At 34.6% G+C, this 22,626-nt stretch overlaps 1 protein-coding gene and 1 long non-coding RNA gene across 8 annotated transcripts in view; one reads left to right on the plus strand and one right to left on the minus strand.

The window, feature by feature from the left end:
- ATF2 (activating transcription factor 2) overlaps positions 1 to 22,626 on the minus strand; it is a 56,594-nt gene that overhangs the window by 25,284 nt on the left and 8,684 nt on the right. For 4 of the 7 annotated variants that reach the window (XM_068685741.1, XM_068685744.1, XM_068685738.1 and 1 more), the window contains 8 exons: positions 17,660 to 17,728; positions 16,995 to 17,064; positions 14,651 to 14,747; positions 11,544 to 11,662; positions 9,184 to 9,312; positions 2,986 to 3,164; positions 2,543 to 2,657; positions 2,291 to 2,377 (listed from right to left, as the gene is read on the minus strand). In XM_068685741.1, the coding sequence (XP_068541842.1) occupies positions 2,291 to 2,377; positions 2,543 to 2,657; positions 2,986 to 3,164; positions 9,184 to 9,312; positions 11,544 to 11,662; positions 14,651 to 14,747; positions 16,995 to 17,042 (774 nt within the window). In that variant the 5' untranslated portion in view covers positions 17,043 to 17,064; positions 17,660 to 17,728. Of the gene's footprint in view, positions 1 to 2,290; positions 2,378 to 2,542; positions 2,658 to 2,985; positions 3,165 to 9,183; positions 9,313 to 11,543; positions 11,663 to 14,650; positions 14,748 to 16,994; positions 17,065 to 17,659; positions 17,729 to 20,402; positions 20,448 to 22,626 lie in introns of all 7 variants that reach the window. The other 3 variants (XM_068685742.1, XM_068685743.1, XM_068685745.1) reach the window with 2 other exon arrangements.
- Positions 4,676 to 13,338, plus strand: LOC137858272 (uncharacterized). Its single transcript, XR_011097610.1, has 3 exons — positions 4,676 to 5,918; positions 8,971 to 9,041; positions 12,746 to 13,338. It is a non-coding gene; the product is annotated as an uncharacterized lncRNA (long non-coding RNA).

Raw genomic sequence — 22,626 nt, forward strand, 5'->3', positions numbered from 1 at the left:
AAAATCTCCAACTAATAAATAATAAATAAAAATGCAACATCCAAGTCAATTTCAAAGATCTATAAAGTCCTGACTCCTGGGCCTTGATCACTGAGAAAGGAACATCACAGCTCCCTCCATTCAGTTCTCTCCTCAAAAGACAATAAGAACACTAAGCTGATGGACTTCATCCCAAAATAAAGCAGAAGGGAGAATATGGTACACCAAAGAATGTAAGTGTTCCCGCCTCGTCTTTGTTTAAAGCATACCAGTAAGTCCAAAATTACAGTCTCCTCTACATAGATGGAACATCTATTCCATCAGTCAATACATCGTTCGTTTGGTTATTAAATTTAATTCAATAAAATAGCTTTTATTTCACCTTCAGAAGTGAATTATTAATGAAATAAAAAGCAAACAAGCAGCTGCAAAAAAAAGATGCCTTCTTTTGGCATAGCCAAGAGCACAAATGAAAATGAAACTGATTACCACAGCTTTGCAGAACTTAGTATGTAGCAAGCAAAATTTTTTGCAAGAGGTATGTGAAAAAAATGGATTTGGCATCACCAAAAGTTTAATTTTTAAGATTAAATGGAACTTTGCAGTTAATAAACCATGACATATATACGAACAACGTATTACATGGCATAGTGAGTTAGTCTTTCTTTTGGAAGCTTTTCTGCATAAACATTAAGTTTCTCATTAAATTGCTTTTATTTTAGTAGTGATAAGAAATTAAGTTTTTTATTTTTGTGAATAGGCACTATATAAAAGTAAATGAGCATAAGAAATACACATAATTCTGATATTCCTGAATTCTGTTCATGTTCTCTATTAGGAGACAAGGAGGGAAATAAGAAATACTGCAAATACACTTTTTACAGTCTCATTTAAAAAAAGATAGGCAATCACTGAAGTGCATATATTAGCTAAATTCTAACGAGTCGACTAATGAGACTGTCAAATTTTAAGTCTAATGATCTTTGTTTTTCTTTGCATTTGAGTGACTGATTCTTCCAACGTGAGATCAAAGTATTTACCACATGCATGTGTCTCCTTCTCCTCTTTAAAGCTCCATAAGAACAGACCACTCAGTATGAACCTAATTTCCTTCCCAACTTAGGAGACGCCATTTTCTCCTTAATTTCACAAAGTAAAACTTAACGCATGTCTAATTCTAAATGTGCAATTTCTGGCCAGCAGGGGTGGGGCAGGGCAGGGCAGAGTTCTCATTTTCACTTTCTTACATTCTTCTCTCCCACATTTAAGATAAATTCACCCCTTCAGACCTGGTTACATTTACATTTTCTCAGCTATGAAGATATTCCTCACTCCATCCCAAGGATTACAAGGATGCACAGAAACAGACCTTTATCCTTTCTGTCCCTCTCTACACTATTTTAAAAGTTCAACTGAGGAAGAAAATGAAGGATAACCTGACAGAATTAGGAAGAGTCAGTGCACTGATGACTAGCTCTTCATAATACTTTCAGTACATGGTGAATGTGGACTAGTGTTCCCACTACACTGGAACCCCATTACTCCAGAGAACAGATACAAGCATTTTGTTGATACGTTTTTGTTGATATTGTTTAATAATAGTTTTCTATTGCTTCTGAAAAGTTGGAACAAGCAAAAAGAAAAAAAAGACAGCAATAAACAGCAAAGCAACTACTTAATGTAGCATTTTTTTTCAAATTAATTCAAATTACCACCTTACGTGATCACTAACTTTTTTTTTTAAAAACCTCTGCCTGTTTTAGTCATGATTTTACCAAATTACCCAATACCCCACAGAAACAACTTCCACACAACACAATTTCTTAAGTATGCCAGTAATGCTAATCACAGAAAAAAACTTGCCAAATGATCTATATTTGAGATAAAAATACAGACCAAAAAACATAAAACTTTCTTTTCCTTTTTTTTTTTAACATCACATTATTTAGGATCAACTATATTCTGCTTCTTTGAAGGTGACGTTCATCACTGAAAAGCTACTTATCTTGTCTTTATTTTAACTGTTTCCTACCCTTTTATACAAAAAGCAAGAACGAGTTCAGTTGAAAATCTAGTTCACTTAAAAGAATAAAAAAAAAAAAAAAAAAGACCAAAATGACTGTTAGCAACAGAACATGCTGGAATCTGAAATAACTATAAAATAATTGCAGGTATTTTTCTGTTTTTATTAAATTTGTACTTGCAGACTTTAGACTAACAAAAGAAAACTAAAGCCATTCTTAAAAAGCAAAAGAATTTAATTAATTTCTCAAGTTAGTCTTCTTGAGGAATAATGGAGTTTTTCACTTACCAATTTAGCCTCAGACTGCACTGGCTGTGGGGAGGAAGGCCCTGGGATTCCTGGGATACTAGGCACCATGGTGACAGGTCTAACAAGCTGACCAGATAAAGTATAAAAATGAAGAAAACCTGAGTATGTTATCATAATACAGAGCATATGACAGCACTACCCTCTGAAGCCAAAACAGCTGTTTAAAGTTCTATGCTGCACTTATGCAAACCTGCTAAACTTTCAAATTAATATAGCATCATGCTTACTTACTGGAACTGCAGCAGGGACATGCACATTAGAATTTGTGATAGATGCAGGAATAGCAACAGGCATGGTTTGTCCATTAGGAAGATGTAACAGCAGAGGAAAAGGACCTGGAACTGGACTGAAAAAGGAATGATGTATATAAAAGAAAACTTATCCTGAGAAGAGAAAAAGCTTTTATATTATATAAATATATGTATATATCTATTTTAAAACAGTTCTAATGTAATATTTATTTAGCAATTAAAAATATGAACTTAGTGATGTGGAGAACATGGAATTATATTTCACATGTAGTGAAAGTTGTATATTTTGTATGTTGTGAAGCACCACATTACACTAAAGCACCTCAAAGTTGTACATTAACTCTAGAAACAGTAACGGACAGTAAACAAGACAAAATAGTTTCAGAAGCTGTAAGAAACTTGACTGAGATTTATGTAACTTACACTATTGGTCTGTTAGAGGATGGAGCCTGGGTAATAACAGTACTAGATGTTGGTGATGGTATTGCCTGCTGAATAATAACACTTGAGTCAGAACTTGTAAGCAGTACATTAGGAACCTGTAGCGATGCTGGACGAACTATTGTTGATGTAGGCTGTGCAGTCTGCTGTAGTGACACTTCCTGAGGAAAAAACAAAGATCAATGAGTTTGTAAAATACAATTATTAAATGGCAATTCAAGGAAATAATAGAACAAATGTATAACAACATGCAAAATCAGTTATACAATTAAAAAAAAAAACAAAAAACTTTTGGAAGAATCATTTAAGCCACCAAAATGAAATTGTTTGTGTTATTTTAGTTTTATGACCAACCCTGATTCAATTTATAATAAGGCTACTGTTACTAACAATTCCATTTTGATCAGATATTAAGATTTTTTAATGCCAAGAAACCCGTGGCACTATTTGCACCATCATGGCTACCCAAACTGAACAAAGAAAACATTTTATCGTGTCTTTATGTACATTCCGGTTTCAGTCCATTGTTGTACATTTAAACAAAAACAAAATAGGTTTAATTTTCAGTAAAAAGGAAAAAAAAATCTCTCTTCTTTAAATCTGTAACCCTAACTTGTATACATAACTAGAGTGCTATTAAGTAACCAATGCTAAGAGTGATAACTTTGCAAAATGTCTGGTTATCGTCATACAGCAGAAATGACGTGAGCACAGAAACTGAATTTCCTAAGTTGCAACTAAAGAGTAGACAAAACCGACTATAATTCTTAGCTCAGCAATCAGGTGAAGTACAATATAAATTTGAATCTAGTACCTGTATTTGCTGTTTCTGAAAGCCTATTAATGCCTTACTAAAAACAATGCTTTCCTTCTCAGGAAACCCTTCAAATTGACAGACTTCAGATATACCTTCAGAAAGGATTTTTTCCAAGTTATTTAGTCTTTTGACACTAACTACTGCAATCAAAGGTACAGAGCTACAATCTTGAGACTAGCAGTTTTAGTTGTTCTATTGTTAAACAGCATTTTCCAATCATTTTCCTAATTATTTCCAATTAGCATTTTCCTAATTTTCCTAATATCCTGCCAAGAGGTTTAGGTTGGATATCAGGAAGAACTTCTTTACTGAAAGGGTTGTTAGGCAATGGAATGGGCTGCCCAGGGAAGTGGTTGAGTCACCATCCCTGGAGGTCTTTAAAAGACGTTTACATGTTGAACTTAGTGATATGGTTTAACGGAGAACTTGTGTCATGGCAGAGGTTGGACTAGGTAATCTTGGAGGTCTCTTCCAACCTAGATAATTCTGTGATTCTCTGATTTCAAATGGAGCATCTCATACCTGTAACACAAGTCTACCTCGACTACCTTTGTACTGAATTAAACACAAGTTTTGAGTATTTTTGAATATTCATCAACAAAGCTTTAAGTAGTAGGATCTTAGCTATCTTGCAGATATCCACTGGAAAATGAACAAGCTCCTCTGAGCACTCCATAGAAGTGTAAATAGGCTGGCAAATTCTGGGCTTTAAAAAATATAGGACTTGAGCTGATAAAACTTGTTCCCCTCAGAAGTTCAGAGGCTAGATCTGTCATTAAGGTTTATCAGTTTTTTCAGGGTTTTTCCCCAAGGATCTAAAAGATTCTATTTACAGTGAATAGAGCTTTTGGAGAGTAACAGAGAAAGCCAAGAATTATTTCTTCAGTATCAATCTAGCAAAATTATACGTTATAACATTTGAACACAGTACCTAGGATTATGGATGAGCATATAGTCAACAGAAGAAATACAGCATGGAATTGCAGAAAAAAAAATTAGAGAGGTGACTACAGCACATTCTTAGGACAGGATTAAACACTCTTTGCAAATAAGAAATCTGGTGTAACAGCTAGACAGGTCTTACTCCATGAGAAGAGTCAACAAGAAAAACATAAAGGAGACTAAACTTCATGACTGAGAAATTAAGAGGAAGGCATATGGGGAGAATATTTGCTCTGAATCTACTTTAGCAATAGTTAATTGAGAAATGAGTATTGTGCCATTCTTCATTAGTTCCAGCTTCACCCTTTCCTTTCTGCTGTTTGCCACCATTACCTGTTATTGTTACTGCAACCAAGTAGGTTCGCATAGCCATCAGAAAGTCCATTCCCGTTGTAGGGATCTGACACGGGAACACCCATGTTTACCCCTACCAGGGACAACATAGTTACAAGAGCTTTTTTTTTTTGTTCTTCCTTTCACGTGAAATATTTTCATACATGTGGCAACCACATACATATGTATAAAAATAGATGTAGATATGTGAATATGACAAATTGAATATCCATGACACAGTAACGCTACTTTATATAAAAAGGTGGAAAACCTAGTTAGCTAACAGCAGCCACAAAACCATGTGTGTAATAGCTTTAAGACAAAAATGTAAACTAACCAGACATTCATACATTCTCAACAACAGTAATGCCAACACAGCCCCTTCTTTATGGGTTTGTGTGAGCAGCTTTTGTAAGCGCCTGTGTGAGCAGAAATTACAATAGCAACTAGAATAGAGAAGGCCAAAGAGAGAAGCATGTGCTCAGAGGCAGCATGTGAAAGTCTCCCAAGAACTGTTAAGTTCCAGTGAAAAAGGGCCCTTTTGAATTTGCAACAATGCAAAAACTCTGAACAGCAGCTGAATATGTACATAGTCACCAGTGTGCACACACACGCAATCAACACGCTGTATCATTCCAATAGCATCCAAGAACACGGTGGCTGCTATGTGCAAGCCAAGACTACAAGAATATATACAGACTTGATGAAAGAAGGGACCCACTTAAGGACTTTCCAAACACCTACCTAGAACTGTCATGTCAGCACAACCTCCCACTTCTGAGCAAACAGCTGGGATTGGCCTTTCAACTTTTGCTTCAACCAGGTAACTATGCATAAGTTACAGTGCTGTGTGAATACTTATGGGCTATGAATAACAAGAGCTTCATTACTGAGTGTTCTAATTAATCTTGCCTTTGAACTGAGTCTGTCCCTGGCTAGACCCCCCATTTGGAGAAAAGTAGTTTGCAACTTGGACATGAAGCATATGGTAAGCATATTTCAGTGACTGTCAGAAGATTAGCGCAGTAACATAACTTCATTTTGTAGTATTTTGAAAAGAAAATCTTCACATGAATACACTTTTTTTCTGTTTTTATTAAATACAGCATTTGCATTTTGTTTAGAATAAAAATGATCTCCAAACATCAAAGGAATAACACGTTTACTGATGAGTGCTTACTCAGTTGAAAACAAATCATTTTCAGCTTCCTTTTCTTATACTACCTTGCTGTATGCTAAACTCTGGAAATTTATGCATGTGCTAATTATTTCAACAATGTGGCATTAACATAAGCTGCAGATTTAAGTAGTACTGGATCTAAAGTACTCCACTGTAAAGTATCATTTTATTAACATGTAAAAGCCAACATGTACACCAGTCTAATAAAGATTGGTCAAATAATTGTTCTTATGAAAGTGTACGTTTTGTCTAAAATCAAGTAGTTTGTAAATATATTCTGCTACGGAACAAGGACAAAAAAAAAAAAAAAAAAAAGATAAATTGGCAGAATCATGACCCTAACTGACCTTACCTTTACAAGACAGAAGCTTAAGCCTGTTCAAAGATATTAAAAACTTACTGAAAGAACCTCTCCAATCCTTTTATTCTTGAAACTAATAACCACATAAGTTCAGAAAATATTTTATGGAAGATGATAGTTACATTTTTATATTTGTTTTCAGAGATGTATATTTGCAAGTATTTTGCATCTAAAAGCAAGTATCATGTAATAACTTCCAAATGCAATCAATGAACACATGGAATTCTTTACACAGAAGTGAATGTTGACAGGACTGTTACTGCAATTGACTGCTATTGTAAAAAAACAATTGGTTTTAAAATAATTAACTTAGGGAATTGGCTATCTGGCAACAACTTGTGAAATTCTGAGGGTTCTCTTCTAAAATATTGTTAATAAGAAACCAGGATGAGCTTGAAAACTCTCAACAAAAAATGAGGATTCGATTGCTTATTATTTTACAGCTAAAAAGCTTTATAAAATTCCAATGATATCTTGGTCTATTCCAAGCAGAACATCATGAAGCCCAATGGAACTAAGAGAACTCTAGCAGAAAACTAAGAAAAGAATTAAGCATCATTTTAACATCTCTAATATATTCCTTTGACAACTACAAAGAAAATGAGAACCTTCTTACACATACTTGAACAGGCTGTAATCATTTAAGGCTACTAAAACATATTCAGCCAATAAAATAGTTACAGAGGCATATATATTTTAAAACCAGTTATGCCCTGAAAAGAAGACAAACAGAAACTTTCCCTCCTTCAATACACCTATAGAAGGAGAATATAAAAATCTAACTGAGAAAACAGCAACACTCTGCTCACATTTCTCAACTTCTGCAGGCCACATTCAGCAGCAGCAGCACACTCCAAGCAGCACCCTCATCCTTGCTCAGCTTGTCTCTACAATCAGACATCAGAACAGCAATAAGCAGCAGCAGCTTTTCACTTCAGCACTGTTACAGTGACAACACTGAAATTACACCATGAATAAGTTTATAAGCACTGCCAAGCATTTAGATACAATTTTAACTTGTAACGATGCTAATGAGATACTGAACCACTACTGAAAAATATTTTCTCTTGCCAAAATCTGAGTACTTAGAATACATATTTGCAGAGAAAAACAAACTAACCTCTCCAAACTATGAAATATAGATTTAAGATTTGGACTGTGATTTGCTAGATCAAAGAAGCTCTTTACACGTATTTTTAAACCATTTTTACGATTTTACTATGTGATTGCCTTGATTAGCTATGATTCCTCATCTTTGCTAACTTACAAAACTCAGTACAGCTTTCTGAAGACAAATCTAAACTGAAACTCCCTCGATTTTCTTGTCACACACTTAAGGCTCTTCCCAACTGGTGCCTGTTGAAAGGACAAGAGAAGCAAGTTCAAACAGAAGAGGTTCACACTAGATACCAAGAAAGACATTTCCCTCACAAGGACAGTCTGGCATTAGAACGTGTTGCATAGACATTGTATAGTCTAACTTTGAAACCTCCAAAGACAGTGAACGCACAAATCCTTGAGTTTCTTGGTCTGATCTCAAAGCTAAACTCTGCTTTGAGCAGGAAGCTGGATGAGAAACATCCTCCAACATGAATTATCCTGTGACCCTGAAAAGTCCTGCTAATTTTGGGAATAAGGTATCTGAGTTCCTCAAATGCAGATTGCCCATTAATGATGTACATAGAAAAACTGACTAGAGCAACCATATTGCTTACTACTCTCTGCTAATATTTTTTTTTATTGATGTAGAAACAGAAATAATTAATGTTTCACTGTTTTTGCTTGGTTTTGTGTTTTCTAAGAGAACTCCATTTGATGAAAACACTGCAAGTCACATATTGAACTTATTAAAACATTTATTTCTAGTACTACCAGAGCAGTAATTCGAAAATTAGTTTTATCACAATGTCCTCTAGTGACAGACAATACCCCAGGAATCCATCCCTCCGTGATACTCAAGTAAACATTATACAAGAAACTGCTCATGATCACCACTTTTGGACATACTGCTGAAGCCTATCAGCTTTGTAGGTTATCAATCTTGAAACAAAATTATTTCATGCTTAATCGTGAAAGACAGCCCATTCATCCATGTGCATTTTTTGTAGAACTTCCCCTTATGTTGTACAAAACAGTTTATGAGAAAACATAGAATGAACACAAAAAAGTACACATAAAGAGTCTCAAACTGTTGAAATTATTAAAAAAAAAAATAGAGAAACTACACTTTTTGTTTTTTTCATGAATACTACCTGATGATGCATAAAACAGAACAAAGAGCCCTGTTAGCCTTTTTTAAAATAGTGCGAATATTAATTTTTATTTTCTTTCTAGGTTTACTGGATGACCAGTGTGGGTTAAAGAAATAATTGTGCTGGGCAAAGCTAACTAAAGAATTGAACAAAGTAAGTAAGTATCCAACAAATCTGGTTAACAGGAAGTCTTTTACTTACAACTACTTAAGTAGTGTGGGTATAAACAGGTACAATAAACCTACAGACCATCTGATTCAGATAATGAACTCGGGAAAAAAAAGCATTCTCTGACCTTTTCATCACTGGTAGTAGACTCTGGGTGAGGTAAAGGACTATCTTGATGAGTTGTTTCTACAACAGAAGGTTCTTCAATTTTATTTCTTATAATTGGTGTTGCAAGAGGAGACAGATCTAGAGGCATCTAAGATCAATAGTATAAAACAAAATTAGTTAATTACTAAGAAATTCAAATATATAAAAAAAAAAACATAAGTAACTAAGGAAAAAATCAGTCTTATGGTAACAAGAAGGTGCTGATATTTGTAAGATCTTGATACAGGTACATTACCAGTCAAGCCTAATTTTTCCAGCACCTGCATGAATACCAATCTTCAGTAAGACTTTGCCTTTCAATATCCATTGCTAGATAAAGTAATTCTTTTTGAGAATTAAAATCCCTTTTAGAGTTTATATTTTCCAAGTTTCAAAGGCAAATTATAACTGAGGAAGAACTATGCTATGCTTAAAAGATACACTTAAGATGTTATCCTTATACAAATTGTATCACATGCTACAAAGCACAAAAATTTAACTTCACTTTCAAAGTAGAAAAGCTACTGTGGACTAGTCATTTCAAGCTTAGAGCAGCAAATAATTACTAAAAAAGCAAGTTTTGTATTGCTACACAGCTAAAATCCACCAGGACATCTGAAACGCCACAGAGAAATTGAGTTATAAAAATACTTAAGCAACACTATAGATTTGAAGGCCTGTTCTGCTGTCTAATTTACTGTCCAAATACCTTTGGAAGAAAGTTCCCCCAAAGCTCATCTTCCATTTATATTCTTCCAGATGCTTTTTCTACTTAATCCCTAGTTTTCCTACTGAATATGTTGTTAAAGAGGGAAGATTGTTAAAGGTGGAACCTCTTTTCACACTACAGCTGAATATGAAACACTACAGAAAAAGCTGAAGTCACCCTCTTCTTCCCCCTCAAAAAAAAAAAAAAACCAACCCCTAGGAAATGTGTTATTATGGAAAATTTTCCACCCCTAGCAATGTTTGTTTATTTACGTTAATCAACCAGAGATACATGGTGTGACTGTGTTTCTTCTGGTCAGCTTGGATAATGAGTATCAATTCAAATAGTTGTTGTAATGTTTTAAATACTCTGTGATACCTACAACCTCCTCTAAGACATTGGTGAAGTACACAGAAAATACTGTATTGGTACTAGAACTGGTATTATCATATGTATAGGTTTAAGAAAAGCTATAATGCCACAGTAAAAAAAATATCGTTGTTTGGCATAGCTGTAGGAACAAAGCACAGGTGAGGTGTGGGTTTTTTTTGTTTTGGTTTTGTTTTGGTCAGGAATGACCAAATATACATCTTATATGTAAAATACCAAATGACCAAACATACATCTTATTTGTAAGTGCATACTAAAATCTTTACTGAAACAGAAAAAATAGATAGAGACAGATTCTACAAAATCTGTACATACGAATATTAAAAAAAAAGAAAGGGGGGGGGTTGTTTTGTTTTATATCACTGTCTATGGGAATCAACCAGGTAATCGACCAAAGGTAGAATTACTTATAGGAGATATTGAATAAAAATTTTTCATTTGCAGAACTGTTAAAGTGTTTGGGCCCTAAACCAGTTATAATTAGGAAGTGCTAAAATAAATAGAATAAAACACATTTAAACACATTGGAAGTTCCTCACAAAAACATGAAATTGTTGAACAGATACAGAACAAATCTTGCTTCTATTTTAATCTGAAGTAAAAAAAAAGAATTGTAGATGTTTAAATCGTTATAAGTAATTTCTCGATTAAAATGTTTACTTAACTGACAAAGTGAATAAAATCATAACCAAATCACTGACACCTCTAAATTTAGTGTTTTTGCTGAACTTTGTCAGTGCTTAATCTCATTATTGTTATTACTGATTCTGAGAATAACATTGCTATTTTAAATCTAAGCACATTCAAAATAGTCAGTGTTCACATACTACTCTTCACTTTTTTCTTCTCAAATATTTTTCTTTCTCCAAAAACTCATTTCTTTTCAAATTTTTTTGCTTATTTAGGGACTAATGAAATTTCAATCAAGCTAATAATTAACTTAAACAGATAGACTAGATTCTTGAAGAAGTAAGACAAAGTCATTATGCCCCACTGTCCATTCTATCTACGTAAATTCAGGTAAACCAATCTTCAGAAGGGATTCTTAAATTCGTATTCTCTCCACAGAACACATAAGCAGCTGGACAATGATTACTGGTATAGTTTTAAAAGATATATATATATATATATATATATATATATATATATATATATATAAGTCAAGTTTGCTCTCTTTCTTAAAAGGAACTTGTGATATAAAAGCAGCAGAAGCCCTGAAAAGAAAAAGTATTTGAACATACTTTCTTAATATCATCTTCAGAAGCCTTTTTAAACTCATTTTCAAAAGGACTTGCTAATTCATTGAATAAGCCAACTTCTTCACAGTTCTTCAAGAATCGAGTTGGTGTTGGTGTCTGATCTGAAATGAAGTTTACAAAAAACCCAAAATTTTATTTTTAAATATATGGTGAACAACATATATATTGTATTTTTTTTTCAGAGTAAAAGCAGAGAGCACCAGTATACTATCAAGATACGTATTCATATAATTACATATCAGTAACTCTCATTAAAACTAACCCAAGCTAACTAAGGAACAGTCAAAAAAACATCTGAATAAAGTGAATTTTATGTTATAAAGGATTTCCTTTAACTTAATTTAAAAATAACGTAATCATAGCAAGGTAACCTTCAAATTTAAGAAACCTGTATTTAGCCTACACAAAGATGGTATCAACAGAGTTAATTACTTACTCTAAGTGACTTTATAGTGGATCAGTGTGAGTATTAACACTTGAAGATCTTTAGCAATTGACTTCAAAATTACTTCACTTTCTTCAGAAAACTAAGTGTAGAAAACTAAGTAAGTATTTTTGAATGTTTGGGGTGCTCCTACATTCCATTTTCTTGTAAAATGTTAATCAGCTACATATTTTGAAGACTGGTTAAAAGAAGAAAACCTTAAAGTTAATACTTAACAGATTTGTTTTGATTTTCTCATGATAGTAACATTCTCAAAAGATAACTACACAATGAAAAGAATGCCAACAAAAATTCTTTATCAAAGTACTTCAGCGCACCTACCTGGAATTAAAGTCATAAACCTGTAATGAAAGTAATAAACCCCAAATCCTACAGTTGTGATAGAATGGCTGTTCTTCTTTTTTTTTTTTCCCCCCATCAGCCTTTCATAAAATTTGCTCATTTCAGACAGTATTATCTGGTCTCTTAGCCAGCAAAAACCATCTAGATATTAATAAAAAGCAGCTAACAGAGAGAAGTGAAAGATCACATTCATTATAAAACATAGTAATATATGGCATTTACGTTAATATTCTTAATTTTTGTAAGCTGACATTCATTAGTCATGTTGATAGACAACTAGACTCTAAGATACAGAGAAAACTGTCTCCTTTTGAAAAATACAGATATGGGGGAAAGAAAAATGACATGGTTAAGAATTCTGTTTTGTCTTGAAAACATACTCTTTTCTGTCTTGCAGGAAAACCGACCACAAGCCCTACTCCACCTGCTGGAGACAAGCAATTCAAGTCTGAAAACCACTAAGCAAGTCCCTTACAGTGCTGGATGGTTAACAAAGCTTTTCTTCCGACCATGTCCAGCGACCAGAGGGAGCTATTCTCAAGTGCCTAGTCTAGCATAGCAGAGCACTTTGGTGAGCTAGCAGGTTCTAGTTACAAAGATAATGCTTACATGAAGGCTTTAATAAAAACAAAAATGTATTTAAAGTTTTGCATTTTTCTTCTCATATTGTGAAAACAGCAGTGATTACTCTGAAGTGTGTGGAACACACTAAAAAGAAGCGTGATATTGCACCCAAGATTGTACTGGCTCCTAAGATGGCCATACCACTGAGCTGGAATCAGAGGAACTTTGGTATTTTGCTGATTACTGCCAAGACATTTTCAAGAAGGTCTTTCTATGAAGTTTTTGGTACTATGTAAAACCCCCTTATTTCACTATTATTATCTGGTCAAAGATAACCGTATTTGCTGCAAAGTAACTGTATTTGAAATATCCTAAGTGGTACTATACTCATCTTCACTAACATAATGTAGCATTTATGACTACAGATTATACACTAGAACATGGTTGCAAAAAGTTGGAATGATGCCATTGTTTCATCCTCTCACAATTATTGACAAGGTCCCTTCCTTATGGTTTAATTGTTGAGGACCACATTTAAAACTTTAAAAAATGTAACTGCTGGCTTAAGAGTAACTTCATTTTTGTCTGTTCATCCTAGCAAGTTACCCATGTAAAAGAAAAATGTTCTGAAGATATGTGAAAACCTCTGCAAGTTTGTTTAGGCTCTTCCACCACTGAAAACAAACAAAAAAACCACTTCGACTATAACTTTGGCATGAAGATAGCACGTGCTATCTTCATTGAAGAGCTTTGAAGCATAGATTGCAATGATCCATTAGAAATTACTTCTGATCCCTGACAAAAAATAGTACTTACAAATGACCAAGAATACGCTATGAATTCAGAGGTGGAAATACAATAAAAGTAGTTGGAATTTAAAATAAAAAATACTTCAAATAATTAAAACCAAAATTGTTATTTTTCTTCTACTATTTTATTCAAAGATAATAATTCATTTATTTATTCATTCTCTTAACATCCTAATTGATGAGTGGAGGGGCAGACGCCAATCTGTTCTCTTTCGTGACCAGTGATAGGACCCAAGGGATGGTGTCAGGCTGCTACAGGGGAGGTTCAGGCTGTGTATCAGGAAGAGGTTCTTCACCAAGAGGGGCTGTCACGCACTGGAACAGGATCCGCAGGGACGTAGTCACAGCACCAAGCCAGTCAGAGTTTAAGAAATGTTTGGACTGTGCTCTTAGTCATATGCTCTGAATTTTTGGGTAGACCTGTGTGGTGGCAGGAGTTGGACTTGATGATCCTTGTGGGTCCCTTCCAATTCTGATATTCTATGATTCTATGATCCTATGAATGTCATCACAGTATGTAAAAACTCCAGGTATTTTAAAATTTAAGAGACGTGTAATCTCAATGAGAAAGTAAACCTTAAATATGGCATAACCTAGTTACAGACCCTGTTAGGCGTAGCCTTTATTAGAGAGTGTTCTTACTGAATGCTTACTATACAATTTAATTAATTCTTAAAGAACTGGTTATTGAAAAATACTTAATCTTGTATCAGATATAAATAAAGTTACTTAGGTAGAATAACTGGCTTCAGATTTTTAACAAAATTATGTGAGAAAACATTTACTAAACATGATGCAGACAACTACATTGAAGAAAATATTGCATAGTGTCTTAATGGAAGTCTATGCATTAAATACAGAAAATACATAAAACGTATGCACATTCCACCAGAAAAGTGAATAAACTAGTTATAAAAGTATATACTAACCAGCCACAATGACACTATCATTACGAGCCGGACCAAATTTCAGTGTCATCTCATGTTTATGTTTATGGACAGCCAAATGATCCTCATTGGTAAAACGCTGTGGCAGAAAGTTTTAAGAAACAGTTGTAATTTTGAATGTGAACACAGCAAACACAACTCTACAGAAAGACATTTTGACAACATGTAAAACAGTTTTTACTCTGTTTTGATTATCACTATTTCAATTCTGTATTGTTTGTATTATCACAATAAAAAGAATGATCTGTAATCAGATCATCAGAAACACACTCTTACTGTATTTAATAGCATAAAACCGAAATAAAGTAATCTCTTGCTCCTAACAGCTTACTATATAATGTAAGAGGCAGACAGAATAGGAAACCCTGGAACATCAGACAACTGAAAGGCTGTGAATGAACTTATCAGCAATCTAAAAAGCAAGTTAAGAACTCTCAAGTTTTCAGATGCATCCCAGCAGTTTTTTGCATAATTCCTCCAAAATTTGGGGTATACTCTGAAAGAAGTAGTAGGTAGACAAACTATGTGCTGAAGAGTCTTACTTCTATTAACCTACAATTCACTATTTCTCTGTAATTTTAGGTAAAGTTAGTGTTTCAATTGAGATAACCTAAAAAAAAAAAAAGAAAAAAAAAAAAAAAGGTTTCCCCACATACAGGCTTCCTAACAAGAATAGGTCTACAAAATATTCTCTTACTTTCCTTTATGAGCATTTGGGACCCAAATTATGTTTCTGAATTTTCCCCAATCATTCAAGTCACTCCACATACGTCCTGTATGATACCCATGAAACATATTTTTTGGAAAACAAAATGGAAAGCTTAGTTGACCTCACAGCACAGTTACCCAGAATATTTCTGTGAGAAAGGATATGTACACATTGAGCTGAAAGGGGATTTAAAAATGTAAGATTACTGAAAGGCAGTATAATACAGGCCAGACACTTTTTTTTTTTTATTAATTAGAACTCCCCTTGCCAAGGACTAAATGTCCGATTATCCATAGCTCCTACGACTTATTCCTAGATATAACATAAACCACAAACGTTGTTTATCATAGTAAGTCTCAAATACATCTGTCTGCACTATGTGATGGAAAGGCTCCTTTGGAGGGAACAGGTTCTCCATATTCAGACTGCCTCTCTCAGATCTAGCACGATCTGGCATCTTGAGAAGCTTTGCCCATTCTCTGGGACATAAACTTCTCCTTCAATTCAATCGAGGATTGCTGTAGCCCCATGATGCTTCTTATATGAGATTCAGTCGCCAAAACACTTCTGACAGAGCTTACATTAAAATGAGATTCAAATAGAACGAGGACAAACGTTGCTTAGGAGAAGGCAGTCCTCTTCTGTTACTTTTCATGTCTCTGAACATATTAGACATAAGAAATCTTAGTTCTTTCCAGATTTAAATACAAAATGTTCCATTAATATAACATTAACACTGTCAGTCATCACAGAAACTGTTTTCAGAATAAGAATAGAAATATTTTGAACTCAAAATCCAAATAAATCCAAGTGCACTAATATAATGGAAAAAATCCAGCTTAAGAAATTAGTTCTCTATAAAGGCAGCAGGGATGCCAATTTCATGCAGCAGATAAATGTAAATTCATTAATTTTCAGGTTACTAAATTAAAAGTGTTAAGACTGCTTCCTTTTAAGTGACCATCTGTTAAAGCATTCATTATTAGTATTTTTTATTTTCTGCTCACTCAGTGCTATATCTACTAATGCTATTTAACGGAGTATGTTACAAGCACTATAGGATTTGAAACACATTTTGTGGCATGTATACTTCTAGCACCTCCCATCAACAAAAACATACATAAATAAGAGCTATATTATATCTGCAGTCACCACAGATGTGAAGATTAATCAAAGTAATAAACTACTTTGAAGTGAAAAAAATTGACATTTTTCATAGACTTAAACAAAGAATGCCTGCAAACTTCACAATAAGCTTCCCACTAACATCGTAATATTCTGAAAAATGCAGCTTACCTAATACAAATTACATTTAGTGAATATGAAAATGTATATGTACATTTTCATGAAAACAAATAAGGCAAGATTAACAAATGAAATTGCATTCAGCTCAGAAAGGGTAATTTAATTATCTTTTCCTTGTATGGATAATATTTTTCTGAATAAACACAATTAAAATGCTAGAACTTCTTGCTGTCATCTGCTTTTCAGCAAAACTGGAAAGCAGGATACTTTCTACCAATCATCATAAACCCCCTTTTCTTCAGTCCCTCAAAATACGTTTCACTGTTTTACTTTTACTTGATCAATGTTATTAAGTTCAAGTCAGACCGTTACCTGGCCACATCCAGGGGCAGTGCATAAGAAGGGTTTGTCATCACTCATATTCCACAGGTCGTTGTGCTACCTGTATTAAGAAGAGTGGAAAGCGTTTTATAAATATCGCAACAAGTTATCAATACATTAACATCCACAGGAGATTTTAATATTCTACAACTTCTGCCTTCTAGCTGCGGTAAGAATCTAAATACGCAGGACATAAGTAACATCCGGACCAAACAGAAACATAGCAGGTCAAAACTGTGAATCTCAGTCAGAAAGGCAAGTATTTGTGTGCAAAATGATCAATTGCAGAAGATACCTGAAAACACAGTAAGACAGCTTGCTACTGAAATGAAAATACACTGTGATCACTACCCAATTCCCTGCCCCCAAAAAGAACAAAGCAGTGGATAATACTGAGTACTCAAGCATACACTGCCAACAGATGAAAGTGATTGATTCTGTATTTTTTTTATTCATAATCTGTAATGCAAAGTTAGCAGATGTCCTTTATGTCATCTTTTACAAACATAACTACAAAAATGTGTACTTTAGTAACATCACAGCCATACAACTGAATTACTAACAGACTAAAAACATTTAAGAATGAAGTAATAAATACTAACACTCTTATATTTTGTGCTGATTTGCATACTTACCACACATACTGATACACATACCTGCCAGATATCACATATAAACCTGTTTCATAGGGCAAGCTACCATATCCTCCTTTTCATGGCAATGAACTGCAATTGAAAGTAGATATTAATTACTATGCCTGTTAAATATGCAACAATCCATTATTTTGTAATGACAAATGACATGTTATAATGAAATACAACAGTTTTTTGAAGAAACTGTTTACCTCACCAGATCCACCAATTAAGTATTGCCTCTCTCAGAAAGAAAAAAGTGCTTCTACTATTAATTCTTTTGGACAAACTACTTAATTCATATTCTTCTAATAAAAAATTCCAGTACCTCTCATTTTTGAAGTGTGAACTCTTGTACAAAAGTGAAAAAAATCAGCCCTCGTATTATCTGTAAAGTTCAGTGAGGGCAACAACTAAACTAATAAAGTTTCAAGGATACCACCAAGAAGAATTAAAATACTGAAGAACTACAGATTTTTTTCCAATTAATTTATTAATTAATAAATGCCTGCAACAAATTGTTGCATCACAGAAGTTTTTACAAGCAAAGAAGGTCTTTTCAGTTCTGATGCTCGAACTTAGGTAAAATATTCTAAATTATGCAAGGAAGCTTCAGGTAAAGTAGAGAATGAAAAGAAATACATTGTTTGTTCCCATAGCAGAGCAAGGAAAAAAATTCATGCAGATCTGCTGTCTCACCCTCCCCTTCCACCTTGGTAAGACCAGGGCACATCTGTACCATATGCCTGGGTACCAACGTGGTGACTTATTTGAATTTTTCATGATACCAGTACAAAAAAGCCTTGTAATTCTATGACATATCAATGATATTGTACTAATTTTTTGAATAAGGTGGTTTTAAGAAGCTGTGGCCAGGAGGCGTAACTGTCCCTCATCTCGTAATTTTGAGCTTTCTGTTCCTGAATCATTTGGCTGCAAGATTTCTCAAGTTCATACTGGGTTCTACTGCTTTTTAATACTTTCCTGGTTAGTGGACCTTACTGTAGCATGAGCCTTTCCCTCAGCCCCTTCCTTTTTTGGGTTCCAGCAAAGCAAAATGAATCCGCTGGCTCTGTTTTCTGGGTTAGGAAGAACGAGAGAGGGTGGAAGAAGAGAAAGGAGAGCGCATTTCTCAGTCACACTCTCATTCTACAAGCAAGGTAGCATCAGGCCACTTTGGGAAGAGAAAGAGCATGCATGGGATTGGGTCAAGCTGTGCTAGACAAGCATAATAGTAATATGTAGATAGAGTGACATCAACAACTAAAAATAATGAAGTACTGGTACAGCAAACAAAATTATGATACTGTCACATCAGTAAACCCAATAGTGATGAGTAACTAATCACTAAAGTTATCTCATTTTGAGGTCAAGTAACGGGAGGGGAAAAAAAAAAGCACAAATTTATCTAATTAGCCAGGAGATGACAAGCACTCTTAACCCATCTGAAGGTTTACTCTGGAGGAAACACATTCATCTCTAAGCATGGAGATCTAAGTATGTAGATCTAACAGTGTTAGTTCTGACCTCAGCTTGGCTTGATGTATGAAGATGTCTTTGTGATTAACGATCATAAGTAGAATAAATCCATCTCTCCCCCAAAAGAGTAGTCATGAAAAGTTGTAAGGCTTTTGAAAGCTGCCTAACTATACTAAGAATATACACCATTTAGCACTAAGCACAAAACAGCTCAAATAAGCCTAAGCAAACCATTTAAGATGTAATACCTCAGAGATTCATATCTGCAGGGCATATATTACCTGATCCTTTTCTCTAAGACTGTACGGTAAAAACAGCTGCAAAGGGTATTACTTCAAGGAGAAGGAGAGCCCGGTGTCCTTGGCCATGGACACCAAATAGCAAAGAAGCAAAACATCGGGGGGAGATTCCAGTGTCACTTCTAAATATATACATTCAACAGAACGAGGATACTGAGACTGAGATCACAAACCAAGAAGAGATGAATGGCTGCCAGAAACTTTAGAGTCTTTGGCACTGACAGCTCAGGGAAACATTTATGTCCTGCAGACAGGATGCCAAAGCAAGTCAGGGATGGAGATTGCTCTGCTGTTCTTTGCAGAGAGTCCATAACCTGTCTCAAGTTTCTGAAAAGGTGCAGTATTTTGTGAACTGTTAAAACTATGAACTTGGTACTATCACTATTAAAGAATATTAACAATGTCATATATAACACTCATGACTAAAGCTTTAGGATAAAAACTAAGGTTCTTCTCAATGAAGCTTTAGGATTCCACCCTAATTACTGTACATTATTTCAAACTCCACGGACACTTAAAAGCCATTCCATAAGCACTGGCATTGTTCAGCTATGCAAAGCAGATTATTTTTTTAATGCAGGTTCAAAAATAGCAGGGTCAGTCTCCTTTAGGTCTCAAAAGGAATTAGCTTTGTTAAATCTTGATCGTGGGGCATCATATAGTGAAATATGGCTGCAATACACACATATGGATATACACGATGAACAGAAGAGCTATATCTTTATCAGAAATGGCTGAAGATGATTATTTTTTTATTCCAAAGGATGAAGATTTGAATTAACAAAATTGCTCACAAAGCATTCTATCTGTTAATATAGCTTGCTCTGAGTCTTTGACAAGTGCATAGTATCAGCCGTAAAAATCTACAACACCCACACTGTTAGCATTTTTCTTAGGTCACAATCTATAAAGATGAATTTTTCCTGTCTGTCCATTTTCTCTTTTAAACAAATATTACCAAAGCATGCATTTGCATATGAAGTAGTTACCTGGTTTCATGTTTTAGTTTGTGAAGCTTGTGAATTTTGAATATCCTGTTTATAAAGAAAAAAAAAAAAAGTGTTGTCCTGCTGGATAACTTAGTGGAAAAAAGTTGGAGACAGATTCATGTCCTGAACTTTCTAATATTACTCGACTGCAGAACACAAGGAACTTGGTGAGATACTGCCTTGTAAAGGGATTCCAGTTAACATCTGAGGAAAAAAAAAGTCCCTTGAAGCACTAAAGCTTTTGCACTTAAAAGAGTTCACGCACGCATTCCAACAAGACCTTGGACATTATAAATCTAAATAGAAACCGGATCTGACAGGATGGGAAAACAAAGGGCTCACATTCATTAGTCTAGCCACATCAGTAAGGATTGTATTTACCTATTACAAAGACAAATGCAAAGCTCACACCTAGAACAAAATAATTCCATGCAATACTACAGGCTGAGGGCCAAATGATTGTCAAGCAGCTTTGGGGCAGAACCTGTAACTCCTGGAGGACAACAAACTGAACTCGATTCAGCAGCATGTCACTTGCAGCATTGAAAGCTAACAGCATCTTGGGCTGAATTAGCAAGAGCAGTGCAAGCAGATCAAGGGAAGTGATTATTCTCCTTTATTTGGCACTCATGATGCTACAGCTGTAGTACTGTGTCCAGCTTTGAGCCCTTAAAAACACAGCAGATGACAAACTGTAGAGAAACCAGCTGGGGCCCCACCAAAATAGTTAGGGGGCTGGACTACTGCATACAAGAGGAGTAGCACGGAGCTAAGTTTGTTCAGCCTGGAGAAAGAAAGCTAAGGAAAGACCTAGTTTCTTTCTCTCTCACACTACATTATGTGTTATTATACAGAGGACAGATAAATGGCATCTTGAAAAAAACGTTACTCTCCCAACCCACGCGAACTTCCAATCCAAACGCTACAGATAAACTTTACACATCTTTGTTAACCAAGTAACAAGCAAATACCTTGTCACCCAGAAGAAAAAGATAGCTCTCGAAGCAATTCCATCTGAAAATCAAAGTCTAGCCTTAACTTTTTCTCTTCAGATAAACCAAATACTTCAGTGAAATAATGATTATTACAATCCACTGAAGTACAGCTTTCTTCTACAAGCCTTCCAATCCTAACCTCTTTCAGTAGCATAAAGAAACCTATAAATTCTCACTGCAATTCTCAGTGAGAAACAGAATCAGAGCTGAACAGGAAAAGCATCAAATAAGCTCAGCAGTATAATCAATTTTGATACTAAAACCAGAACGCCATCTAACATTTTTGGTGTTCATTTACTCTGTATTTACAGTACAAAGAAAAACCAGATTGAAGTGAAAGTACTTTAAAATGTCACATGCCTCATCACTCATAATCTGGAAGGCAAACAGCACAGTAAACTATATACCTGCAAGTATGTATACATGTTTAAATACAGAGAGAAACAATAACAGTACGGTTTGAAAACATTTTACTAATATTTAAGACAGCGTGCTTACTTAAAAAGTAAAGGTGTTTCTATGACACACCACACTAGAGTTCACCTATGTGTACCACAAAAATAGCTTCAACAATCATTTGTATATTTTTATAAGACTTCAATTAAACATCTAAAGTACACTTTCTGGAAACTATTACTGCATCCTCCGAGGCTTGCTTGTAAAATACATTCCTGTAGACAACTTGTAAAAGAAGAGAATAGTATGCTTAGCCAATGTCTTGTTGGCTTATTTTACTGGTAAATGTTCTGTTTTCTCTTAACTCCCTACATGTCAGAAGCATGGAAAACCCAGCTGACACCTCATTTTAAATTTATTCTATTAAACATTTAAATAGCTGTTTAAAACGTATGCATGTATATTAATAAATCCTGTAAAAACATCTCCAAATTTGCTGAGAAAAATAATTTACACATACCTATTAATACTTGTCAGACTTGCTCCTAAAACCTCTGAACACTTTATCAGCATCAAACATGCTATATGCCAAAAGACCTTTATGCCTTAACTTGTTCCTGGACTATGCAGCCTTACTCTGTAGTTTCTTACGTTAAACCCTGTAGCAACCTGCAATTTTGGAGTTGACACAAACATCACAGAAGAAAACAACCTGAACTGAACATAAAAGGATGGGATCTACTGAGAAGACAGACAACTATAAACAGACAAAATCTGGAAGGAAAAACAAAACAAAGAAACAAACAAAAGCACCAAAGCCCCTTAGAATTTTT

Source organism: Anas acuta, chromosome 6 (genome assembly GCF_963932015.1).
Source record: "Anas acuta chromosome 6, bAnaAcu1.1, whole genome shotgun sequence".
In the NCBI taxonomy this organism is placed as follows: Eukaryota; Metazoa; Chordata; class Aves; order Anseriformes; family Anatidae; genus Anas; species Anas acuta.